Raw genomic sequence first — 22,042 nt, forward strand, 5'->3', positions numbered from 1 at the left:
GGTCCCAAACACCCTTTAATAAGCAAAGTACTGTATCTTATCACTTTTTACCCCCAATTTTAGGTTCTGAGCAAGAGTCGGTCAAGGAGACAAACGACCGCTCGGAATTACATTCCACAAAGCTGGCATGGAACACAGCAGGAAAAGACGTAAGGGATCCTCGGAGCCCAGGACAGCCCTGATGGCCCGCGGCCCCGCCAGGGGGGGCTGGCTGGCTGTTGGCACTCAGGCAGAAACCTGTGGCTGAGGCCCAGCACCGCCGCGCCAGCAGGACACCGGGGAGCAGCCCAGGTCCACACGTCAAGGGAGGCACGTGAGTTTTCCTTCAGTTTGCAAGTTCTAGCAACAACCGCACACCAGTTGGTAATGGACTGTGTGTGCCCTAAATTAATAGAGGCCTGTCCCAGTGAAGTCGAATGACGGGAGACTGTTATAAAGCAAAGGACGCGCGATCCTTCCTGAGGCCCTGGCCGAGGCAGGCCGCTCCCACCAGAGCACCTCGGGGACAGCGCGAGGGGCAGAAGTGAGCGGCGCTGGAGGATGCACGTCCCCAAGCCGGGGAAGGTGAGTGTGCACACAGGACACGGCTCACGTGTCTGAGCGAGAGGAAGCCACCCACACCACACCCGCCCCAGAGCGGCTGCCGGGAGCTGAGGACCCACATGCATCCCAAACGGTGTGGACGGGGCTACACGGACGGTGGGCAGAGGAAGGGGCTATGCGGGGCTCTCACAGGAATCGCGTTGGGACAGTGCTCCCTGGGAACCCGGGGTTGGCAAGTCCAAAGGGCCCGAGGCACCGTGGCAGCGGGTGCGTGGTCTAGGACTCCTCCGCCATCTGGAGCAGGGAGTTGATGGCTGCGCCCTTGTCCCCTCTCTGGGCTTCCAGCACGGAGCGGATCACCTCGTGCTCCACGTTGGGGAACATGTCCTGGATGGCTTTCAGGTCCTCCTCGCTGCAGCGGGCCGGGGCGTTCACGGCTGCCGGGGGCAAGGCCACGGGCACCATGCCCGGGCTGCACACGGCGGGCACTCCTGCAAGCACAAGGTGAGTTTAGGGCGTGGGGGTGCCCGCAATGCACGAGGCTGCTTCCGGCTGGGGGAGCAACGTGGCACCCCACCGGCCTCCCCGAGGGGCCCCAGGTCTCTCAACCACTGACGGGCGACGGCACCCAAGAAACACAATTGCAGAAGCAGCCTGGGCTCACGGGAGAGAAACGGAGGCGAGCAGCACCAAGGGCCAGCCCTGCTTCGCCCACTCACCCCCCAGCAGAGTGGGGGCTGGACCTCGGACCTCATGAGCCCGGTTCACAGTGGGGGGGGCAAGCGCTCACAGGTCTTGGTCCCTTAGGGACATGTGGACCGACACCCCTGACCAAAAGCCACAACACAGGTCCCTCCTCTGAGGACGCAAGTGCAAACAGAACGGACGCTCGCTGACCCAGACGTCTGGAGTCCGCAGCCTTCCCCTGCCACGCACCCTGGAATCCACTTTCCCAGCTCGGCACCCAGCACGATCAGAAGGGAGGGAGGGAGGGAGGGAGGAAAGAATGGCAGGCACTGAAGGGGGCTGCACGCCGGCTCGGGGCGCACACGACACACGGGAACCACAGGCAGAGACGCTCCGATGACTAGGAATGTCGGCTGGCATGCGGGCGAGGGGACAGGTGGCACAGGGCCTCCCGGTGCTCAGCCCGTTGACCAAGGTGGGGCCCTACTACCCCCTGCCCGCATCACCCCTTTGTGTGGGAAGTGGGGGACACAGCGGACAATGCGAAGGGCCCAGATGCCCCTGGGAGGGACCGCAGAGCTGGCCTGGGGCCGGGTCTCCAATCCCTGAGGCCTGGGGCAGCCCGGCCCCAAGTCCAGGCGACGCAACCCGTGAGAACAGACACATGTTCGGGTGGGAAGTGACCACACAGGCAGCTAGCAACACAGGACCGTGGGTAATACCTCCCCAGAGTAAAGCGGAGCTTGGCGCGCCAGTGCTTCACACCTCAAAAGCACAAACCTCCCAACCAGGCCCACGGGCGCTCAGAAATGATCTCAGGCTGTGACTTCTCTCCCCTCCCAAATCCCCAAGACCCTGGGGCAGCCACACGCTGCCTCCACAGTCTAAGTCAAAGCCGCAGGACGTGGGGGTGTTGAGGGCTGGGAGGTGGCTGCAGGGCATGACGGCGGCCACCACACCAGGGACGGACGGGACAGCTCCTGAGGCACCAGCAGCGAGAGGGGCGCAGACCAGCCCCCCTTCCTGACCCCTCGGCCAGGCCTAGCCAAGCACCTGCCTCCACACCTGACCCAGCGCCGCCAAGCCTGCCGTGCTGTGAGGTGGACCCTACTCACAGGTGAGGCGATGGGGCCTGTTGAGACGGCGTCACCCAGGCGGTCACTGTGGGGACGGCGGGCCATGCTCAGCACACTGTGGGAGCACGGTGACCCCTCCTGCCATCGCAGGCGCTCTCGGGACAGGCGATAGCCTGTCTTGTCTGAGGCAAGTGTACCGGCCAGGGTGAGCTCTCACGGCCCCACACCCTGCCGTCGGCACAGCCCACGCACGTGACACACAGGGCTGCCAGCAGAGGACAGAGCGGGACATCAGGTCTGCGTCACCCAGGCCTTGATCCTCATGCTGATCCCCACAGGGCACGTGCTAGGGCTCTGGCCACCGTGTGCGCACCCCGCAGACCCGATCCTGCCCGTATGGACTGGCCACAGCGGGAACGGGGAGAAGGGGCGGCATTTAGACAAGACTATGAGGGCGACTGCAACGTGAGTGCCACCTGTGGGGACAGAGCCAGGAGTGCAGTTCCCAGGCTCTCGGCCTCACGTGGAAAGGTGCTGGCTCGGGTAGTAAATGGCCACCAACTGTGATTGGATGGCCATCAGCTGTGGCTAGTTGGCCGTCAGCTGTAACCAGTGAACTATTGGCCACTAATATAACTGCCGTGGCTACATTAGAAGAAAATTGGAGCCAGCAGAAAATGGGGGCTGAGCTAGCAAGAGCGGATTGTGGATGCAGTTTGCGTGGCGGATTGCACTTAGCAAGTGGGGCTGGTTGGCAGAGAAGCAGATGCAAGTTGCAGATCGTGTGGCTCCTGCTTCCTGTGTCTCCAACCCAGCCTCCAGGGAGAAGAGAGTGGTGTGACTCCCCTGCCTATGGCTCCGTGGGTGTTCCTTTTTGGCCTCACCATGTCCTGTGTTCTTATGTGGGGAGCGGGACCAGAGACCCCGCCTGACACCCCGCATGACACACGCTTTAAGACACAGGCCTGCTAGGCCCCGGTCAGAGTGGACGGGCGCGAGACAGTCACAGCCCGTCCAGCGCCTGGCCAGCCAGGTCCGTGTGCCCGAGCATCAATGTCACCGAGTGTGGATGCGACGATCAAGCCCTCCCGTGAGCCGTGAGCGTGGACGTGCTGGGGGCTGTGCGCTCAGCTCCTGGAGCGCACACACATGCAGGAGACACCCAGCAATAAGACAGGGCGAGGGCACTTCCCGGGGGCACTAGCGAGAACGCCACACTGTGCACTGAGGTTCTCGGCTCACAATCAAGCAGCGTGTCACCCCTAAACCGACACATTCTTCCGCACAACTCACTCAAGACACCACAGCAATCACGTCACGTCACGTCACTGTGGCCCAAGGCGGCTGCTGCGCGGTGCAGGCAGGTGACCCACAGGGGCCTTCCTGCCCGCTCCCGTGCAGCCTGGCCTGGGAGCTGCCCCTTGGCAGGAAGACAGGCAGCGACACGACTGGGGGCAGACGTGAAGGGCGTAAAGCCCCTCACGAAAGGGCATCAAGAAGAGGAAGCCGCGTGGCCGGCAGGGCCCACGTCCCTCTCCGGTCAGTGTGCGCAGTGAGCACCGAGCAGCACAGGGACAGAGTTCTAAGCCACAGCTGAAAACAAAACCCCGACTGTCACTTCCCGTCACACCATGTGCGCATTTCCCAGTGGCGCTGAGCTTCCGTGTTCCTGTGTCTGCTGTGACTTCCAGGTAAGGGGAAAACGCGATGGGGGCACCGACTGGACTTACTTTGTCTTAAATTCAGGTGTGGTGCTAACACTGGTGGTTTCTGCTGCAGGTGTCACAAAACGGCCCTTCCCTAGACTCTCAGAGCCGTCAGGGTTGGGACCAGACCACTCGCCCGGCACTGCAGAGCGGGAAGGGGACACAAAGCAACTTTGCTCTGTACTGAGAAGCGCCAGCACCGCCACCTCTGATCAGACCAGAGACAGGCCCGAGGGGCCACCGGCCTGGCGCTGCAAACCTGCGGAGTTGGCCAAGGTCGGGGCTCCAGGCCAAGGGAGGAGGGCTATGGAGGGGGTACAGGACTGGGGCCTGGGCGCTGCTGCCCAAGGGACAGCCGAAGACACGCAGAGGGCACCAGCGCTCACGCTCTTCCCAACTGACGCTGCCCGGTGGCAGGACAATGCCCTCGTCTGCAGGACATGCGACTGCAGAGGGGGTGGCACAGTGGCGGCCCCGGTGCGTGACTGGGTCTCAAAGGGTTCAGGCTGACAGTCTTTCCTCCCCTTTGTGACGTTTCTGTTAGTACGTGACTGTTCAAAATGTACAGAAGGACACACCAAGGACAAGCTCAAGTCTCCACTTACGAAGAACCTACTCTGCCTTAGACAAACACTTCAGGGCACACACAATTCATTTCACCCACAGGAACACGGTCTTTCACACACTAAAATGTTTACCAACTACATTTCTACGTCGCCACAAATTTCAATTCACCTTATTAGTGCCAAGTTAGGGAAAAATCAGCTTCTATTTCCTCCCTACACACACAACTCACAGGTGACACCACCTGCCCTTGCTGTGGGAAGGCCCTCATGCCAGGCCAGGCCTCCACGCCACGCCCCCAGCCCCCACACCTGCCACCCAGCAAGGGAGGAGCAGCACGCACCTGTGATGGGCACGTAGCCGACACCCTGCTGGTACACGGTTGGCATCAGTACCACGGGCTGGGGCTGCATCACCATGGCAGCTGGCAGTGGCTGGAAGACACGAAGACGATCCTGGGGTTAGAGAAGCACACACTACACGAAACCTCTGCACACTTGTCTCACCGAAAGCGTCCTGGGAGGGACAGCGCAGGGTGCAGCCCAGGCAGGGAACGCCAGAGTGCAGGGCGCCCGTCCTCCTTAAACAACCTGCCACACCGACACCCCAATCCTGCTGTGCTGGAAGGTCAGAGGGGACTGACTCCGGCTATATCACTTCATTAAGCATAACAATTGTTTTGTGTTCATGTAAAAGTGTCTGCTAAAGACACATGATGAAATATTTATGAGCAAAATCAAATTGACGCCGAGACTTGCTTTATAATAGTCCAGCACTAAGAGGAGGGAGGGATGTGACAAGAGCAGCACACGGGATGACTGCTGGGCAGGGTGACCAATCCCCACAGGCCTGGACTCTTCTCTCTGCTGGCTCGCGGGCTGCAAACTTTCTATATAAAACGTTAATAATGACACCACCTCACTGACACACAGGAGATGGCAGGAACTCACAAGAGTGGCCAGGGGCTGGGGACGGAACTGCACAAGAGCCCCGGCTCTAAGGGCTGGTGGCCCCGTGGCTCGGCCGTGCTCTCCAGCACCTTCGTCCCCAGTCCCCTGCGGGCAGGCCCAGCCCCTCAAGGCCACAGGGGGCCATACCGCAGATGGCCCTGACCCTACACGGCCACCACACAATGCTGCTCCTCCCAGGACAGTGAGCGGCTGTCTCTTCTTGGGACCACGCCCTGTGAGTTGGGGTTGCGGCCTAGCTCCTCAGGGTCAAAGGGTCCCCGAACAAGGAGCTGAGGTTGCCACGGGCCGTGTCCCTGCACACGCCCACGCCCGGCGCGCTCACCGAGTAGGACATGACCAGGTTGATCATGCCCTCCTTGTCGTCCCCCTGCCGCCCGCTCAGGCAGTACCACTTGTCCTCCACCTCGCCGTGCTTCAGAGCCTCAGAGATCGTGATGTGTGTCCAGGCGATGCGGTCATCCATGGAGAAGGCGCGCTGCCGGAACAAAAGGGAGACGGGCCTGAGACCTTGGAGAGCCGGCCTCGCCCCCAGGAGCCACGCCCCCTTCAGGGGCCCCCTCCAAGACCAGGTGGGGCTGCCTGGACACGCAAGCCACCCTCCCCCACCCCAGGTCCCCCAACAAGCCCTGAAGGCCAGTGAGCACACATGGAGGAAAGGAGGCGCTCTCCCTGCTGACCACAGCCGTCCAGACGGAATAGCGGGCGAGGAGGAGGAAATAGGAAGGGCAGGTACAGGGCAGACGGCTCAGGGACCAAGGGCCCCCCCCGGCTTGCTGTCCACCCTCACGCCTCCCAGCTGTCACCTGCTGGGGCACCTGCCTGGCCTCAGGAGGGACCAGGTGCTCCTGGACTGGTGCCCAGAGGACCGGGCTGAGGAAGAGCCCCACTGCGTCCAACCCACACTCCCCAGGGACACTCTGCAAGGCGTACCACCAAGAACCCGAGTCCCACCCAGCCATGGGTGACCCACTTTATATCTAACCTATTCACAAACAGCTGCCTCGATGTACCTGGTTCAGGGGAGGGGGGCGTGTTAACACTCAGAGGACTCGGGGTCTGGTGGTGTCACTGGAGATGATGCGTGTGCCTGGTTTGGGGGGGACGTGCCAACACTCAGAGCACTCGGGGTCTGGTGGTGTCACTGGAGATGACACGTGTGCCTGGTTTGGGGGGGACGTGCCAACACTCAGAGCACTCGGGGTCTGGTGGTGTCACTGGAGATGACGCGTGTGCCTGGTTTGGGGGGGACGTGCCAACACTCAGAGCACTCGGGGTCTGGTGGTGTCACTGGAGATGACGTGTGTGTCTGGTTTGGGGGGAACGTGCTAACACTCCATTCGGAGTGCTCGGGGTCTGCTGTCACTGGTGATGACGTTTCTGAATGCAGCTGTGAAAGAACCGACACAGGACACACATTTCCCACGATTGGGGACACCATACACCGTGTCAGGCATGCCTGAATTCCTGTAGCTGCCCCCACCGCCAGGACGACAGGCGTCCCCTGCTCAGCCTGGTCCCGAGTGCGGAGCCCAGACAGAGGCCGCCCTCTCACCTCGTCGAAGATCTCCAGGTAGAAGGAGTCCACGCCCGGGGGCACCGTGCAGTGGATGACTTTGTTCCAGCGTGGGTTCTTGGCGCCGTTGTGGGCCGTGGGTGTCTCATACACGGCATAGCCCAGCCGCAGCCGGCAGTACGGGTCCATGCGGGTCACACCGTAATTCTTTGCCAGCTTGGCCTGAAATAAAGCCGGCGTCAGAACACAAGGCAGCCACCATCCCAGGCTTACCTGTCCGCACCCCTCCCACCTATTTCCAGGTCTGTCTGGCCGTCTGACAGAATGTGGCTGCAGACCTGGCACCAGGTGGGAGAACGTCACCCACCGTAAGTCTGGTGCCGAGCCAGCAGGTATGACGACGATGCTGCAGGCACGGCGAGGGCACAGCGGGCCAGAGGGGGGTCCTCCGACGCTCCTCAGAGCAGGCCGCGGAACAGGGTGACACGCAGGCCACCCCGGGACAGAGCCAGGAGCCAGAGAGTAAGGGACACGAGGCTCGGGACGGGCGGGTCCACAAGGGCCTTCCCTGTGCCCGGGGTGGGGACAGACACGCCTCGGACCAGCCGCACCGGCTCCCCGGGACGAGAGTGTGTCACGTAGGTCAGGAGCCCAGCCCTGAGCCAGACAGGCTTTTGGCACAGGAAGGCTGCTTTCGCAGGGAGGAAAAACGAGTCTTGATGAGTAAGAAAGACGGAAAGCTCTGCAGATTAGGTCACTGACCGGGAAGTATTTACTCCAGGAGGATTATAGACCTAAATGTGAAACCTAAAACTGTAAAAGTCCTATAAAAGAAACAGGAGAACATCTTCGTGACCTTGGCCCAGGCTCTGGAAGAAAACGTGGGGTACTGGACGCAGTGACATTAAGGAGGTCTGCTCCCTAAAAGACGCTGAGAAGGGAGTATCTGCAAACACCCATGTCTGGTAAGGACCTGGATCCCGAATGTATAAGCAACTCGCAAATCTTAGGAACAAGAACAAAGCCCAGAGAAACAATGGGCAGAAGGCCTGAAAAAGGATCCTGATGGCACATAATAAGCACGTGGAGAGGTGGCCCGACCATCAGGCCCGGCAATGCAGACTCGCCCCCGGGAGACCCTGGAACCTCCTGGGAAGGCTCAACCCGCCCCACTGGCCAGAGTGGGCCCACTGGCCAGCCCTGGGAACCTGGCGGGAAGCCAATGGTGCGGGAAGTGAACCACAGCCACCTGTGACTGGGAGGGACTCACTCCCAGGCACGAGCCAGGCCATCCCACAGAACGCTGTGCATCCTACCGTCATGGCTAATAAAACGGGTTACCTGAATTAAAAATTCTTCATTGCTAAAAGTGCTGCCATCTGAGCCTCCGCGAGGTGTCGTCCCCTGGCTGGCGCAGGGTCTGCCTTGCTTTGCCATGCTGCCTCTGCCCGGCCCACAGCGAGAGGCCCACGCCCGGAGGGGCGCTCCTAGCACACAAGGGTCCCTGCACCCTGCCCTCCATTCTGCCCTCTGGTTGCCGACTGACTGTGTCTACTCTTTTTGTCTTTGCCTGTTTGGAACTACGTGCTGTTCACTCTTAACCACAGCTGTGACTATCCTTCTATGCCAGGCTTTCTCCATTCTTGGGTCCTTCATTCTGTCCCCTTTCGTGGGGGCTGGAGCACCCCCTGGAATGCTGAGAGAGAAACAATGTTCTCCGGAAAGCTGCTGGTTTACGCAACAGCCCTCAGACAGCTGCAAATATTCTTCTACTGTCCTCTGCACCAGTTTGCTACAGCAGCTCCCAAGGCTGCAAACTTCCCCGGAAAATGCTTTAGAAATTGCCCTGGAGTTTTCGGTGAAACAACAGTAGGAACGTGAGACCGGCTGACCGCCCGGAGCCTCCTGGCACCTGTTTTCATCGTGCTTCTGCCTGGCTGCTAAGGCCCTTTCGTCTTAACACCTTAAAGAATGTCAGGACGTGCCGATGATTTTGTGTAAGCGAGGAATACCGACGGGACCCCGTGGCTGTCACTCTCCTCACTCTGCAGAGGCCCCGCCTGCCCTCTGCTATGGCAGCACACGCTCCTCCTCCCTCTGCTCCGGGGACAACTACGCAGGCCTGTCCCGGACACTTCGGAGAGGCTTTCCTGCAATGCCACATGCCCAGTGCTTAAGGAAACGCCATCCTGCTCATTCTGATCCTTACTGGGCACGACTACATGCTGGGGCCAGCCAGCCAGACGTCTGTGCCTCCCACAGCTGCGTGCAGCACACACACATCACACATGGAATGTGTGACAACACTGCCGCTTGTGGGGAGTGACCAGGTGAGAGGAATGGGGCACACGGGAACATGGGGTGCTCCTGAGGAGGTGAGGGAGCAAGCGGGGACCCGTGGGAACATTCCTAGGGGAGAAAAGGATCAGGGAGGTGCACAGTGGGGAAGGGACCAAGCAGAGAGACCTGCCTGGCCGCGCTCGGGCCACCCCGGGGGTTGGCAGTGGGGCGGGCAGAGTGCTGCAGCCTGGCCCACAGAGGGTGGAGCCGAGAGCTTGTGAGTGTGACAGAGAAGTCAGGGGAAGCCCAGGGCTGGAGGGCTGAGCTCCTAGAAAGATGGAACTGCTGCCTACCGCTGGGGAGAAGCAGGTTGTGAGGGGCTGGAGCAAAGAGCTCCATTTGGGGCACATCACATGTGAAACCCCTACAGGACGTGCAGGCAGAGGCCCCAAGGACTGGGTGTGCACACATGAGTCTGCAGCTGAGCTGAGGGCCGGCTGGGGCATGTGGGCAGGGAGGAGGGGGCTGGCTGGGGACTGAACCCCCTATCAGTCCACCAGGGGACAAGGCCAGGGGCGGCAGGCCAAGGGCCAGTGCACACCCTGTGAGCCAAGGCGAGACTGTTCATCACAAAGGAAGTAGAAGACCATGAGTAACGCTACCAAAAGGCCCAACAGGTGAACCACAGTTCTTCTGACCATGGGCCAGGCCCACGGAGGTCCAGGGTGCCGTGTGGGCTGAGATGGGGGTGGGGTGCCTTACAGGTCTGTGGTGCTGGCAGGAGGCAGCCCTTGTGACAGTAGTGCATGAATTCACTGATACCAGAGGGCACGCAGAGAGGGGGTACCGTGCTATCCTAGAAACATGAGCATGAGCGAGGGTGTAAGGTGCACTGTGATGGAAGGGGGCTGGGCTGCGAACCCCGGCAGCACGAAGAGCGTGGCCGAGCGTCTGCCGTTGTGCAGCACCTGAAAGCCCCGCTTTACTCACGAGGCCCAACAGGGGTTCCTGCGTCTACTGCACTGAGCACTTGTGTGAAGCCGTGCGACTCAGTGACTGCCCCTCTTCACGGTTTTATAGAAAGTTCTGGTGACCAAAAGCACTTCGCCTCCTGACAGTGTACGTGGTCCAGGCTGTGAGTGGTGTGTGGGCTCCAGGGCCCAGTGGCAGAGCCGCCCTACCCGTGCCCTCGTCTGGACAGTGGCGGTGCGTCTATCCGCCCCACCCCCGGCTGCCCCCAGAGCAGGGAGACCGTCTGCATTAAGGAGCAGAGCCCAGCACGGAGCAGGCACCAACAGAGGCTCACGACTAACGCTCTGAGGACTTGGGCAGCACCCCGGCTAACTTACCATCGTTTTTCGTCAGACGTACGTTTTAGGAAAAAGCAGAATCAGAGAAAGTTCCGCACAGAAAATGCAGCACGAAAGCCCACAGCCACCGGCGGCCGCCCCGGGGAGCGGAGGCAACACCCACCTGCACCACCGTGATGTTCAGGCGGCCCACCGTGCCCACCGCCCCTCCGTACTGCAGCTGCTGGGCTGCCTGCGCGTCCAGCTGGATCTGCTGCTGCTGCTGCGTGGGCGCTATGCGCAGGAAGTCATGCGGGAGCTCGCCGATGTACACCTGCGGCCGGGAGAAAGGGCACAGCACGTCAGCAGGAGGACAGGAGGGCAGCTGCCCTGGGCCTCACTTTCTTCACCTAGAAAGGGAGGGGCCCCCGGGGTCAGGGCTCCAGCCTGGGGGCCTCTCATCCCCAGCCCGCACTCTACCACTCGGCAGGCACTCAACGCACACCAGTCAGAGAAGGTCACGACATCGCTGCCACAAAAGACGGGTCCACGCTCAGACCAGGCTTGCTGGATGGTTTCCCGGATCGTTTTCGGGTGTCATGCACTCTGCTACGGGTCTGTGTCCATGACCCGTTCGCGCTGGGCCACTATGACTACAAGCAAGGCCTGTCGATTGCAAGACATTGGTTCAAATGAATGAATGAGACGGGAACGGAGCCGGGAGCTGAGACTGGGAGACCCTCTGTACTGATACACCAAACACGCCCATTTCAAACAGTTCAAATTCAAAAACACCCACAAGACAGTAAGACGAAATCAGATTAATAACAAGCCACAAAGACCTCGGCCTCTGCTGCTCGCAGAAGCCTCTGTCACCAGGCTCGCGGACTGGACGACACGAAAGGGACGCGCCAGGAGGGTGAATCCCGGGAAAAACCCAAACGGCTCGCAGACAACAGTCTGCCAAGAAACACTGGAGGAGACTGAAGCGACAGCCAGTGGTGGCTCGTGGCGGCCGCCCCGGAAAAGGTACCAGGGTGGAAAGGAGCAAAGGACCGACGGCCGTGTCCCCGAACCAGGGAATGAGGGCTCCACAGCCAAGCAAAGCCGGCCAACGCGGGAGGGCTGAGGGCCAGGACAATGGCGACGCTGCCCTTCCCCGAGCAGGGGTGCAGGGTCTGGAGGGCTCAGAGTCAGAAACGCCCAGATAGACCAACGACTAGTGAAGACCACTAGGCCGACAAACCCCGTGGAAGGGAGGAGCCATGGGGCCACACGACGGGAGGCCTGGCTGCTGCTGGACAAGCTGGAGCCACAGAGCCCAGAGCTGCCTGCAGAGGTCCCAGGCCCTGGTCCTCCTCAGCCGCCCTGAGGGGACGTCACCCAGGGCCTCCTTCCCAGCCCAGGGCCCTGAAGGGCTGGCTGCTGAGGAAATCACGCCAAGGGGAAAACCCCAGTATAACAGCGTGAGCTCTGGCAACTGCTCCCGGGCCCCCGAGTTCAGGGCTCCAGCCTGGGGGCCTCTCATCCCCAGCCTGCACTCTGCCACTTGGCAGGCACTCAACGCACACCAGTCAGAGAAGTGCCCACAGCCACCAGGGCCCCTGAGATGGCCAGACGCCTGCTGGCCCTGCACGTCACAGGGGTGCGTTACCCGAGGGGGCTCGCTGGCTCCAGAACGGGCAGAGGGGCCAGTGTTGAGAACGGGAGCCTCCCACCCGTGCCCCCAATCCGTGGGCCTGGTCTCTTGCCACTCTTCATAGAGCAAGTACACACAAGCCCTCTCGGGCGGGGACGCGTGTTAGGGGAGCGGCGGTTCGTCACCTTTTCTGCGCCCGATGCCCCGCCCAGGCCCCCGGGCTCCAGCACCCATCAGGCTGGAGGAGGAGCCGCAGGTGCCGGGAGGCCAGGGGTTGCCAGGAGAAGCGTGTAGCGTCCCCAATAGTCCTGGCAGCCACATCTCCCCAGGTGTGTGGCTTGTTCCCAGGAGGTCCCGGGGTGTGCTCTGAAAAGAAGGCCCACGTGACGACCCCCGCAGGAGGACTGAGATGGCCGGGGCATCGCAGCTTCAGACAAGACAGACCCCACCGCCAGGCCCTGCGGGAGCAGAGCACCACTGCAGTGGAGAAGCCCGAGTCCCTTCGCTGGCCTCCCTCCCAGAGTTCGTCCCAGCTGACGGGACGGGGGGACCATCCATGGACCACGCCCAGTTCCTGTAGTCACCATGGCTCGCCATGAACAAATCAGCTTACAGGAACACTCACGCTAACCAAGTTCAAAGCATTAGTGTACACAGATCAAATTTGCACTTATTGTGAGGAATAAATGTCACCACATGCCACATACTGCAGCTCTGTGGACCCAGCGGGGAACGGGGATACACCAGGGACAGCCGCCGCGTGTATGCAGTGCCAGTGTGACAGTAACGAGGGGCTGCACAGACGTGGGGGCAGGAAAGGCCTCTCTTTTCCTGCAGTATTTCTGCCTCCAGTCTGTTCCCATCATCAGAATGGGACTTCCAGGTGTTACGTTCTCTTTTCAATGTACTCTTCTAGGTTTTCCTCAAAGAGAATACAACTGCTTTTTAATGGGGGAAATAAAGCGACACTGAAAAGTGAAACGATCCAGTGTTATTTTTCAACAGCAGTTTAACTACAGAATTATAAACATGAAATGAGGATTTACCATAAACTGCTCAAAAAGAACATTAGAAGAGGAGAAAGGTGGCCAGCACCCTGAGCCGGTGGTCCCGGCCAACAGCTGCAGAGACAGGCCAAGCAGACACGGGTTCTCCAGGTGACAGCCTGGGGAGGCCACCAGCCATGGTCCCCCTCCCAGCTCAGGGGTGCTCTACAAGATGCTGGCAGGTACTCCCGAACTTGTCGAGGCCCCAAAACACAAGGAAAGTCAGAGACGGTCCCAGAGCGCAGGCGACTACGGAGACAGGACGGCCACATGGGCCCTGGGTGGCATCGCAGGACAATAAGGGGCAGTCCCAGGAAAAGTGGGACATCTGAATAACAACTGCAGTTAACAATCACGCACCACAGTCAGGTTCTTAGTCGTGACCCGCACACAGTGACGAGACGTCAACAACGGGAAAGCAGGTGAGGGAACCCAGCAGCTCTTTGTACTATGTTGGCCACGATTCCAAAATTTAAAGTTCATTAGAAAAAATTGTAATGTAACCTCCAAACAAAGGAAAGAAAAGGAAACAGTGTTTCAGTCCTTCTGAAGTAAACTAGTGGTTATGTAACCAGCACTGCTGGGCCCTTGGAGATTTCTGAATTCAGATCCAAGGGGTCCAAACGAGGGGGAAGAGTCCTACACCTCAGAAAGCCCCCACTGCTAAGAAACCGGTTAGCGTGTCATACGTCACAGGTAAGCCGAATGCCCACGTGACTCCTATCGGTTCAGTGACCAGACTGGAAAATGGCATGAATAAACGTGGATTCCTAGTGTGTACTAAAAATTCAGATTCAATATATGGTGATGGAAAGAGAACTGACTCTGGGTGGTGAACACACAATGGGATTTATAGATGATGTAATACAGAATTGTACACCTGAAATTTTTGTAACTTTACTAACATTGTCACCCCAATAAACTTTAATAAAAAAAAAAAAACTCAGCACTAATCCTAAAGTTTATTTTTGCCATGTTATGATGAAGGAAATGTTTGAACAGCCATATCAAAATATATGCTTTCCTGGCTCCAAGACTTGGGAAGACAACAGGACAATTCACCTTGATAACAGATCAATGATGGGCCATACTTTTAAATATAACCTGCTTACGTTTACCACACGAGTGCACTGAGCTCAGCACTAATAAGCCACCTGTAACCCGTGTCCAGACCTAACAAGTCCACTTCTGGGACTGACTCCTATGGAAACGCTCCCACAGGGTGCGGCTGCCTCCTTGCTGGACTGGCACAGCACCAGGAAAAGGGGACATCCACCATGGGCACCCAGGCCCGTCGGGCCAGGTACAGCCACACGACAGAGACGTCCCTGTGCCTCCCTGTGCCTCCCACCTCGCGGGCAGCTGGAGGAGGGGGCGCAGCATGACACTGGCAAAACCACAAAGTGGGCTTTATGTTTCAAAGCGCTGGTTTAAGAAATTACTGGTCAAGAATGGTGGGGGAGGGGAGGAGACGGGGAGATGTGGGCTTCACTTATACTTTTCCATCCTGCTCGTTACTTTTAAAAACAATCTTGAGGAGGCTGGGCTTGTGGAGCTCCTACGGTGGGCGGCGGGCGCCCAAGATCCCAGCCAGCAGATTTCTGATCAGGAGTGTTAAAATGAGTCTGCGGAAGCAAGCCCCCAGTGACTTCTTAAAGCAAATCACTGGATGGCCAGTTGTGGTGAAATTCAATTCTGGAGTGGATTATCGCAGGGCCCTGGCTTGCCTGGATGGCTCCAAGAACATGGCCTCGGAACAGACAGAAGGACAGGCAAATGGACAACCGAAGGATAAATACAGGATGCATTTACCCATGGGAACAACGTGCTGTACATAAGTACACAGAAGAGAAGGACGTGAAGATACCAAGAGTGCAAAGCTTTTCTTCCTGGGATATATTTTTTTATGGGATTTTGGCTCTTTTTGATATAATTTGTCCTATTTCATGATGGTTGGCGACTTTTCACTGACATGTAAGATAAATGTATAAAATTGTGGATTTAACTGTAAAGAATTTTTATATTTAAGTTTCATTCATTTTCTTTTATCTTTATGTCAGTGTGCAGAATGCAAAAAGAATAAAAAAAAAAATCTCGTCTAACCGTGTGCAGCTTTATTGTGCTCCACAGACAGAGAGGGCACATGAGTTACTTTTATATAAAAGCAGCACAAACTCTCATTCCATGAACTCTCGGGATTTGAACTTCCCCTAAAACTAAAAGCTCCTTTTATAAATATTAGTCTATTTTCAATGTATTTCTAAAACTGTACTTTCACTTCTTAGTCGCAGGTGCCCCTGAGAGCAGCACAGCAGGCCTGCGAGTGACAGCCAGTGGGCCCCAGCCCCCCCCCCCGCCCCGTTTTCAGTTCCCAAGACAGGAAGGGCGCTTCCGTCTGTATAAAGTACACTAGTGGTTACGCAGCCAGCACTGGCGGGGCCCCTGGAGGAGTCAGCCCGCGACTGGCAAGGCCAAAATGCTGGAATGTCCCACGTCCGCCAGAGCCCACAGTGTCCACTCGAGTTCTGCGAGGCACTGAGAGGCTGAGGTCCAAATGAACGCAGAGGCTGAAGAGAGGAGAAGAGGAGACAAATGAGAGCGAGCGAGGATAACCGTGATTCCCCAAACTACAACAACTGACAAGAGAATGAGTGACTTGAAATGGGGTCTCTACCAGAATTCCATGGCACCTGGCCCTGTCGCAGGTGCTGCTGCCAAGACCACCCTGAGTTGGAACCCCCGTCCTCATTCAAACCAAACAAAACCAGCCAACCAGCGGGCGGAGCGGTGCGCCAGGACCACAGAGCACAGGCAGGTGGCACCGCCTGGGTGGTGGGCACATGGGCACATGTTGCCAGCGCCTTCCAGCCTCAGGGCGTGTATGAACGTTCCATAAGGCAATGTTGGGGGAGTCACTGCTCTCTTCCTAGTTAACGAAAGAAGACAAATAATACCGGTCAAGTCATTGCGTGCTGAGGGGCGTAAGCGTTGTCAACAGTCGCAGCAAGGTGGGGGGGGTGCAATGGAAAGAGAGCATCTGAGCGGTGTGAAGGTGTCAGTCAGGCAGCACCTGGGGGAGACCAATCCAGCTAGAGGAAACACCTGTGTACATGGCCTAACCAGGAACTTCTCTGGCACGTGAAGGGCCAGCAGGAGGTGGCTGGGACAGAGTGAAGGACACCACTCTGGGAGTGATCAGGGAGGTCGGAGGCGGAGGCTGTGTGGTCAAGAGTGTGGGCTTGGAGGGCCACTGAAGGGCTCAGCTTTGAGTCAGAGAGAGGAGGGGAGGGGCGGGGTAGGGCAGGGGCCGGGCAGGGGAGGGGCCGGACGTGCTGGGCCACATGTCTGGCCGCAGGGTAGCACAGCAGGTGGACCCCTGGAGCGAGTGTGGCAGCAGCTTGTGGGTGGTGCAGAGGCTGACTGCTCTGGAGGCAGAGCCCGCAGGACTTCTGAGGGATCTAGGACAGGCAAGGTCGTCCCCAGGTTCTGCCTGAGCAACGTCAAGGATGGAGCTGCCACCAAATGGGGGTGGGGAGCACACACACCGTGCAGGAGCCTGAGGGAATACGAGGCTATCTGTCTGGAACATTCTAGGGAGAAGGCAAGGAGCAGAACACATGGGTCTGGAGTTGAGGAAGGTCTGGGAGGACACGGGAGTCACTGTCCTGGATGGGGGAGGGACGGAGCGAGGCCAGAGAGGAGGAGCAGGGGCAGAACGCCCACGGGCGGCGGCGTTCTCAAGGCCCTGGAAGTCACCTGGGGGAGTTTCCAAACACCTAGAATGAGCTGCAGCCACGTCCCCTGCAGGAGCACCCTCCTGCCACCTGCAGTCACCTCCCTCGGAGCACACACGCTTCCCAGCCTCCAGGGCCTCGTGGCCCCCCAGCCGATGCAGCTGCCCCTCCTGGGCTCCACTGTCCTGCACAGCCAACTGCCCTCAGCTGTTGTCGAAGGAGAAAGAAGTGGCAGGAGGCATGCAGAAGGGGAAATGGGGTGCACACAGCTGGAGGTGGGGGTGGCACGAGGAGCAGCCAAGCTGAGAAAGAGAAACAGTTCATAGGGACCCAGCAGCTCACAGGTCCAGGTGCCCCCACAGGCCAGGCCTGGGGCAAGCATTTGACCTACATGGCCAGTCCATGGGCGTGACAAAGGTTGACATATGAGGACACCAGACACTAAGCAACAAGCCCAAAGTCAGAGCTGACTGTCACTCAAACTGTTTACACCGAGAACTCCAGGGCAGTTTACCAGCTGCTAACAGAGCAGAGCAGCGGCGACTGGAGAGAGTTCAGAATGTGGCAGAGACAGGCGCGTGGGCCCCTACTGCTCCACAGCGCGGGGCGCCCCAAGGAAGGCAGCAGAGGAAGGGCGCGGACTGCGAGAGGATGACCATCCATCCACCCAGAAACGCCTTTCAGGGGTCTGTACTGACAACTTACAAGCAAACCCGAGTACCCCCAAAGGAAGGACGAGCAGGAAGCACCAGCAGGTGACCCCACGTGGAAGGCCTGAGACAGAAGGATGAGAAGGAGTAGTGAACACGCGCCCCCTGGTCCTCGGAGGAGCAGGGCCAGGTCAGACGGGACCCACCTATGGACCAGACAGCCCTGCGGTTGGGAAGAGGTCACGTGAGGTGGCACACTCATCAGGAGGGGCAGCATATCGGGTTAGTGCAGGTCCTGAAACAGCTGCATGGCGCCAACTCTAGGTAACCGCAAAACCAACACGCATGCAGCACTGTGTGTGTTCTCCAAACCAGTGGAGAACGAAAGATTGAGTTTAAAAAACTGTATTTGGGCAATCCAAAAAGAGGCAAGGAAGAAACAAAAAACAGGACAAATGAAAGTACAAAATACTTTTTAAAAAATATGTGTGTACAGGGCCGGCCGGTGGCTCAGGTGGTTAGAGCTCCATGCTCCTAACTCCGAAGGCTGCCGGTTCGATTCCCACATGGGCCAGTGGGCTCTCAACCACAAGGTTGCCGGTTCAACTCCTGCAAGGGATGGTGGGCAGCGCCCCCTGCAACTAAGATTGAACACGGCACCTTGAGCTGAGCCGCCTCCCAGATGGCTCAGCTGGTTGCAGCGCGTCCTCTCAACCTCTCAACCACAAAGTTGCCGGTTCAACTCCTGCAAGGGATGGTGGGCTGTGCCCCCTGCAACTAGAAAAACGGCAACTGGACCTGGAGCTGAGCTGCGCCCTCCACAACTAAGACTGAAAGGACAACAACTTGAAGCTGAACGGCACCCTCCACAATTAAGATTGAAAGGACAACAACTTGACTTGGAAAAAAAGTCCTGGAAGTGCACACTGTTCCCCAATGAAGTCCTGTTCCCCTTCCCCAATAAAATCTTTAAAAAAAAAATGTGTGTGTACGTATAACAATATAGTTTACTCTGGACCACCCATCAGCCTGGGCCCCCCTCAGCCTAGGCCCCCCTCAGCCTGGGCCCCCAATCAGCCTGGGACCGACCCTCTCAGCCTGGGCTCACTGGAACCTACCCACACATCTATGAAGGAGTCTTGCCAAAAAAAGTTGAAGCTGCCTCCAAGCCTGACAGCTGTCCGTCCCCTCAAGCTGATGGGCACCGCTGTAGTCTAAAGCAGCATGCCCCCCCCGAGTTCTAGCATGGAGGGCGGGAGCCCCCCCCAGTTACTCCTCCTAGGTGCCCGTTGGGTGCTTACTGAGAGTTGTGGACTGAACAGAAACACTGGGTAGAAAAGGGTTGTCATTAGAAAACTACGAGCATTGTTAAAAAGTGGGGCAAACAGCACAGGGCTGGGCCATCCTCAGACTATTAAGGGAAAACGTGACCCTGGAGATACAAACAGCACGTCTGCTGAACCTTAGGCAGAGAAGCCCATCAGCTGCTGCGGGGAGAAAGCAGGACAGAAGGCGTGAGGCCGGCTCAGCGTGGGCGGCACCTTTTCTCACACGCCATCTCACCCACCCCTCAGGCGCCCCACGGGCAGCAAGCATGGACAAGGGCCACCTCAGCCTCCCTCCCTGGTGACTCCCCTTTCTCACTCACAGTCCCACGGACTCTGCCTGTCACTCCTTTATCGCGGGAGCAGGAGTGGGAGGCAAGGTCAGGCTTCCGAGCCAGCCCCAGTGAGTGAGTCCAGGCTCTGGGCAGCCTGTGCCAGGGCTGACCCCATCCTGTTCAGGCAGGGACACGGCCCTAGGGCACAGGGCTCCCTCAGGACTGCTGCCCAGCCAGGACCCAGGGCAGTGAGCACAGCCAAATGCTACCTTTACCAGCACCAGCTGGTACTGCAGCTTCTTGACCCGTCTACCTGCACGGCACCCAGCATACAGGGACGCAGGGCCCAGACAGGATGGAGTCCATGCACCCTGGCTACCAGGGAGGTCTCCGCGAGGATGCGTGCCAGGCAAAAATGTTGTTAAAAAAAGTAACACTGTAGTGAGCAGATAAAACTCCAGAGCAAACCCATCTGCCAGCCCAGGCCTCCCATGTGGAACAGCGCCCGGCCCCGCCTGTCCCTCTCTCACAGTGGCACAGGCCCTGCCCTCAGGACCCTTCTTGGCCTTCCGCAGCCCGCCACACCCCACCTCGTCTAACAAGTCCTGCTCATTCCTGTCTCAGGTCCCTCCAAGAACTTTACCCACCCCAACTCCCGGCCCAGGACCGGCCACTGTTTATACCTAAGTTAAGACCCACAGAGCTGACGGCGACCATCCCCGCCGCGCTCGTCTGCCTGCTTATGCGTGCCAGTGGTTCCCCATGCCACACTGTAAGACCCCCCACCCCCTCCCTGGCAGGCACTGCACCTGCTCGTCCCAAATGTCATGATCAGCAACACTGGCTGAGTAAGTCACGTGTATTCCAGGGGCACTCAAGACCCTTGCCCCTGAGGACACCTTCCTGGAGGCCCCCAGCAGCCGGGCCCAGATCTAACGTTACTGTGTTTACAGGCCATGGAGAGCACCCCGAAAACATCTGCAGGTCTATGTGCGCTGCACACCAACACATGGACATAAGGCCACTCGCCTGTTACAGAGAACAGGCCGGGAAGCACGGTACACATGGCAAGAGGGACAGAACCTCTGACGGCCCAGGCCCCACGTGCGGGACGGGAACGCCCGACCCCGCAGCTGCTGTCCCGTGGTGCCAGCTGCCCCAGCTCTGTGCAGTCCCCGCGCCGACCGCTGCTCCGCACAGGGGGGCCGACCCTTACTGAGAGCGCACTTCTGGCCACTGCGCCCCGCACCGCACGTTCACACTCACCACCAGCGAGGTCCGCACCAGGTGGGTGAGGACACGGGACAGGTCAGGCCCCCTGCGCCCACTGCTCCCTGGGGGACGCGGAGAAGGGAGCGGCTCGTTTGGTTCCCTTGCTTCTCTGACCAGCCGGCTGTGCAGCAATGAGAACCGGCTGGCTGTCAGCCCGCCGTAAGTCACTGTGGAGGGAGGACGGGGAGAGGGGAACCGTCCCTCTGCTCAAAGGCAGAGGGAATCCGGAAACCTCTCTGCCGCCTGGGGGCCGGTTCCAGAGAAACCCGGTGTGTGTGTCACGTCCAACGCAAAGCCCTCAGGACTTCTAACAGAACCTGGGTCTTCGTCACTCAGAAAAGATACTCTCTGGAAAAGATTCTCCTCTAGTCAGGACAACCGCCACCAGCGTTTGTCAACATCCCGTCCTAGGGCCGAGGGGCAGGCGCGGGCGACTGGGCTTTACAGGCAGAGCGACTGAGTGAGGGCAACGGTGGCATCACGGGACAACGTTCCCCACGTAAAGGGAACGTCTGTCTACTGCACATTTTGAGCCGCTGCCCATAAAAACTTCCCGGCGCGTGACAACGCGCCCCCACCCCGCCTGCCAGAGCTGCGCGCGGCCCCGTCCCAGGGCGCGTCTACACCGGCTCTCCAGGGCAGCGCGCGGGCCGTGGAGACCGACGGGAGCCCCGGAGACAGCGCGGGTGGGAAGGGCCGCCCGCGGTCCTGAGCTCCCGTCCTCTCGTTTGCAAAGGAAGGAACTGAGGCTGCGATAAGTGGCCACTTAGGGACACAGCTGGGCCCGGGGGCCTCCCTCTGCCCCCGCGAGGGAGGGGAAGCGGGCGGAGTCCGTGGCTCGGGGCCTCCTCCGTGGGGGACGGTCTAGGCCCGGGGCGGGGGCGCTCTCCATTTGGGGAACCGGCCCCGGCGAGGGTCCGTCCCCATCCGGGGACCCGCCCCTGGCGCAGGAGCCTCCTCCATCCGGGACCCACCAGGGCGCGGGGGCCGCTTCCATCCGGGGTACCGACTAGGACTTCGGGAGACTCCTGTGCCGGGGAGGCCACAGGGCGCAGGAGACGCCTCCGTTCGGCGGACCGGCCCTGGCGGGGCGTCCTCCACCCGAGGGACCTTCCGGGCCTGGGGGCTTCCTCCCTCCCGGGGGCCCACCCTGGTGAGGGCCTCCTGCACCGGGGGGCCGCACCCCGGAGCCCGGAGCCCGTGGTCGGGCCTCCCCGAGAGCCCCGGAGGCCACGGACGCGCACCGCCGCCCGCGCCCTGAGGGGAGAGCCCGCCCGCCCGCCGTCCGCCCGGGGTCTCACCGGCCCGCGCTGCGTGCTGACGGTGGTCGCCATGGTGCTGCGCCGGCCCGCGCCTCGCCCAACGAGAGCTGACGTGCCGGCGACCCTCCGCCGGAGCCTGCGACGCCGACGGTTGTCCCCAGCGAGGCCGCCGCCGCCGCCGCCACAGTCAGCTGACGGCCACCCCGCCCC

General features: G+C 59.6%; 1 protein-coding gene across 1 annotated transcript; it reads right to left on the reverse strand.

The window, feature by feature from the left end:
- TOLLIP (toll interacting protein) lies at nucleotides 1-22,042 on the reverse strand. The gene is made up of 6 exons (XM_033120542.1): nucleotides 21,872-22,042; nucleotides 10,814-10,963; nucleotides 7,100-7,282; nucleotides 5,870-6,022; nucleotides 4,920-5,010; nucleotides 1-1,034 (listed from the first exon to the last, which is right to left on the reverse strand). Exons 1-6 carry the CDS (start codon nucleotides 21,902-21,904, stop codon nucleotides 820-822), a joined length of 825 nt encoding a protein of 274 aa, XP_032976433.1. The 5' UTR covers nucleotides 21,905-22,042; the 3' UTR covers nucleotides 1-819.

The sequence above is a fragment of the Rhinolophus ferrumequinum genome, chromosome 11 (assembly GCF_004115265.2).
Source record: "Rhinolophus ferrumequinum isolate MPI-CBG mRhiFer1 chromosome 11, mRhiFer1_v1.p, whole genome shotgun sequence".
NCBI lineage: Eukaryota > Metazoa > Chordata > Mammalia > Chiroptera > Rhinolophidae > Rhinolophus > Rhinolophus ferrumequinum.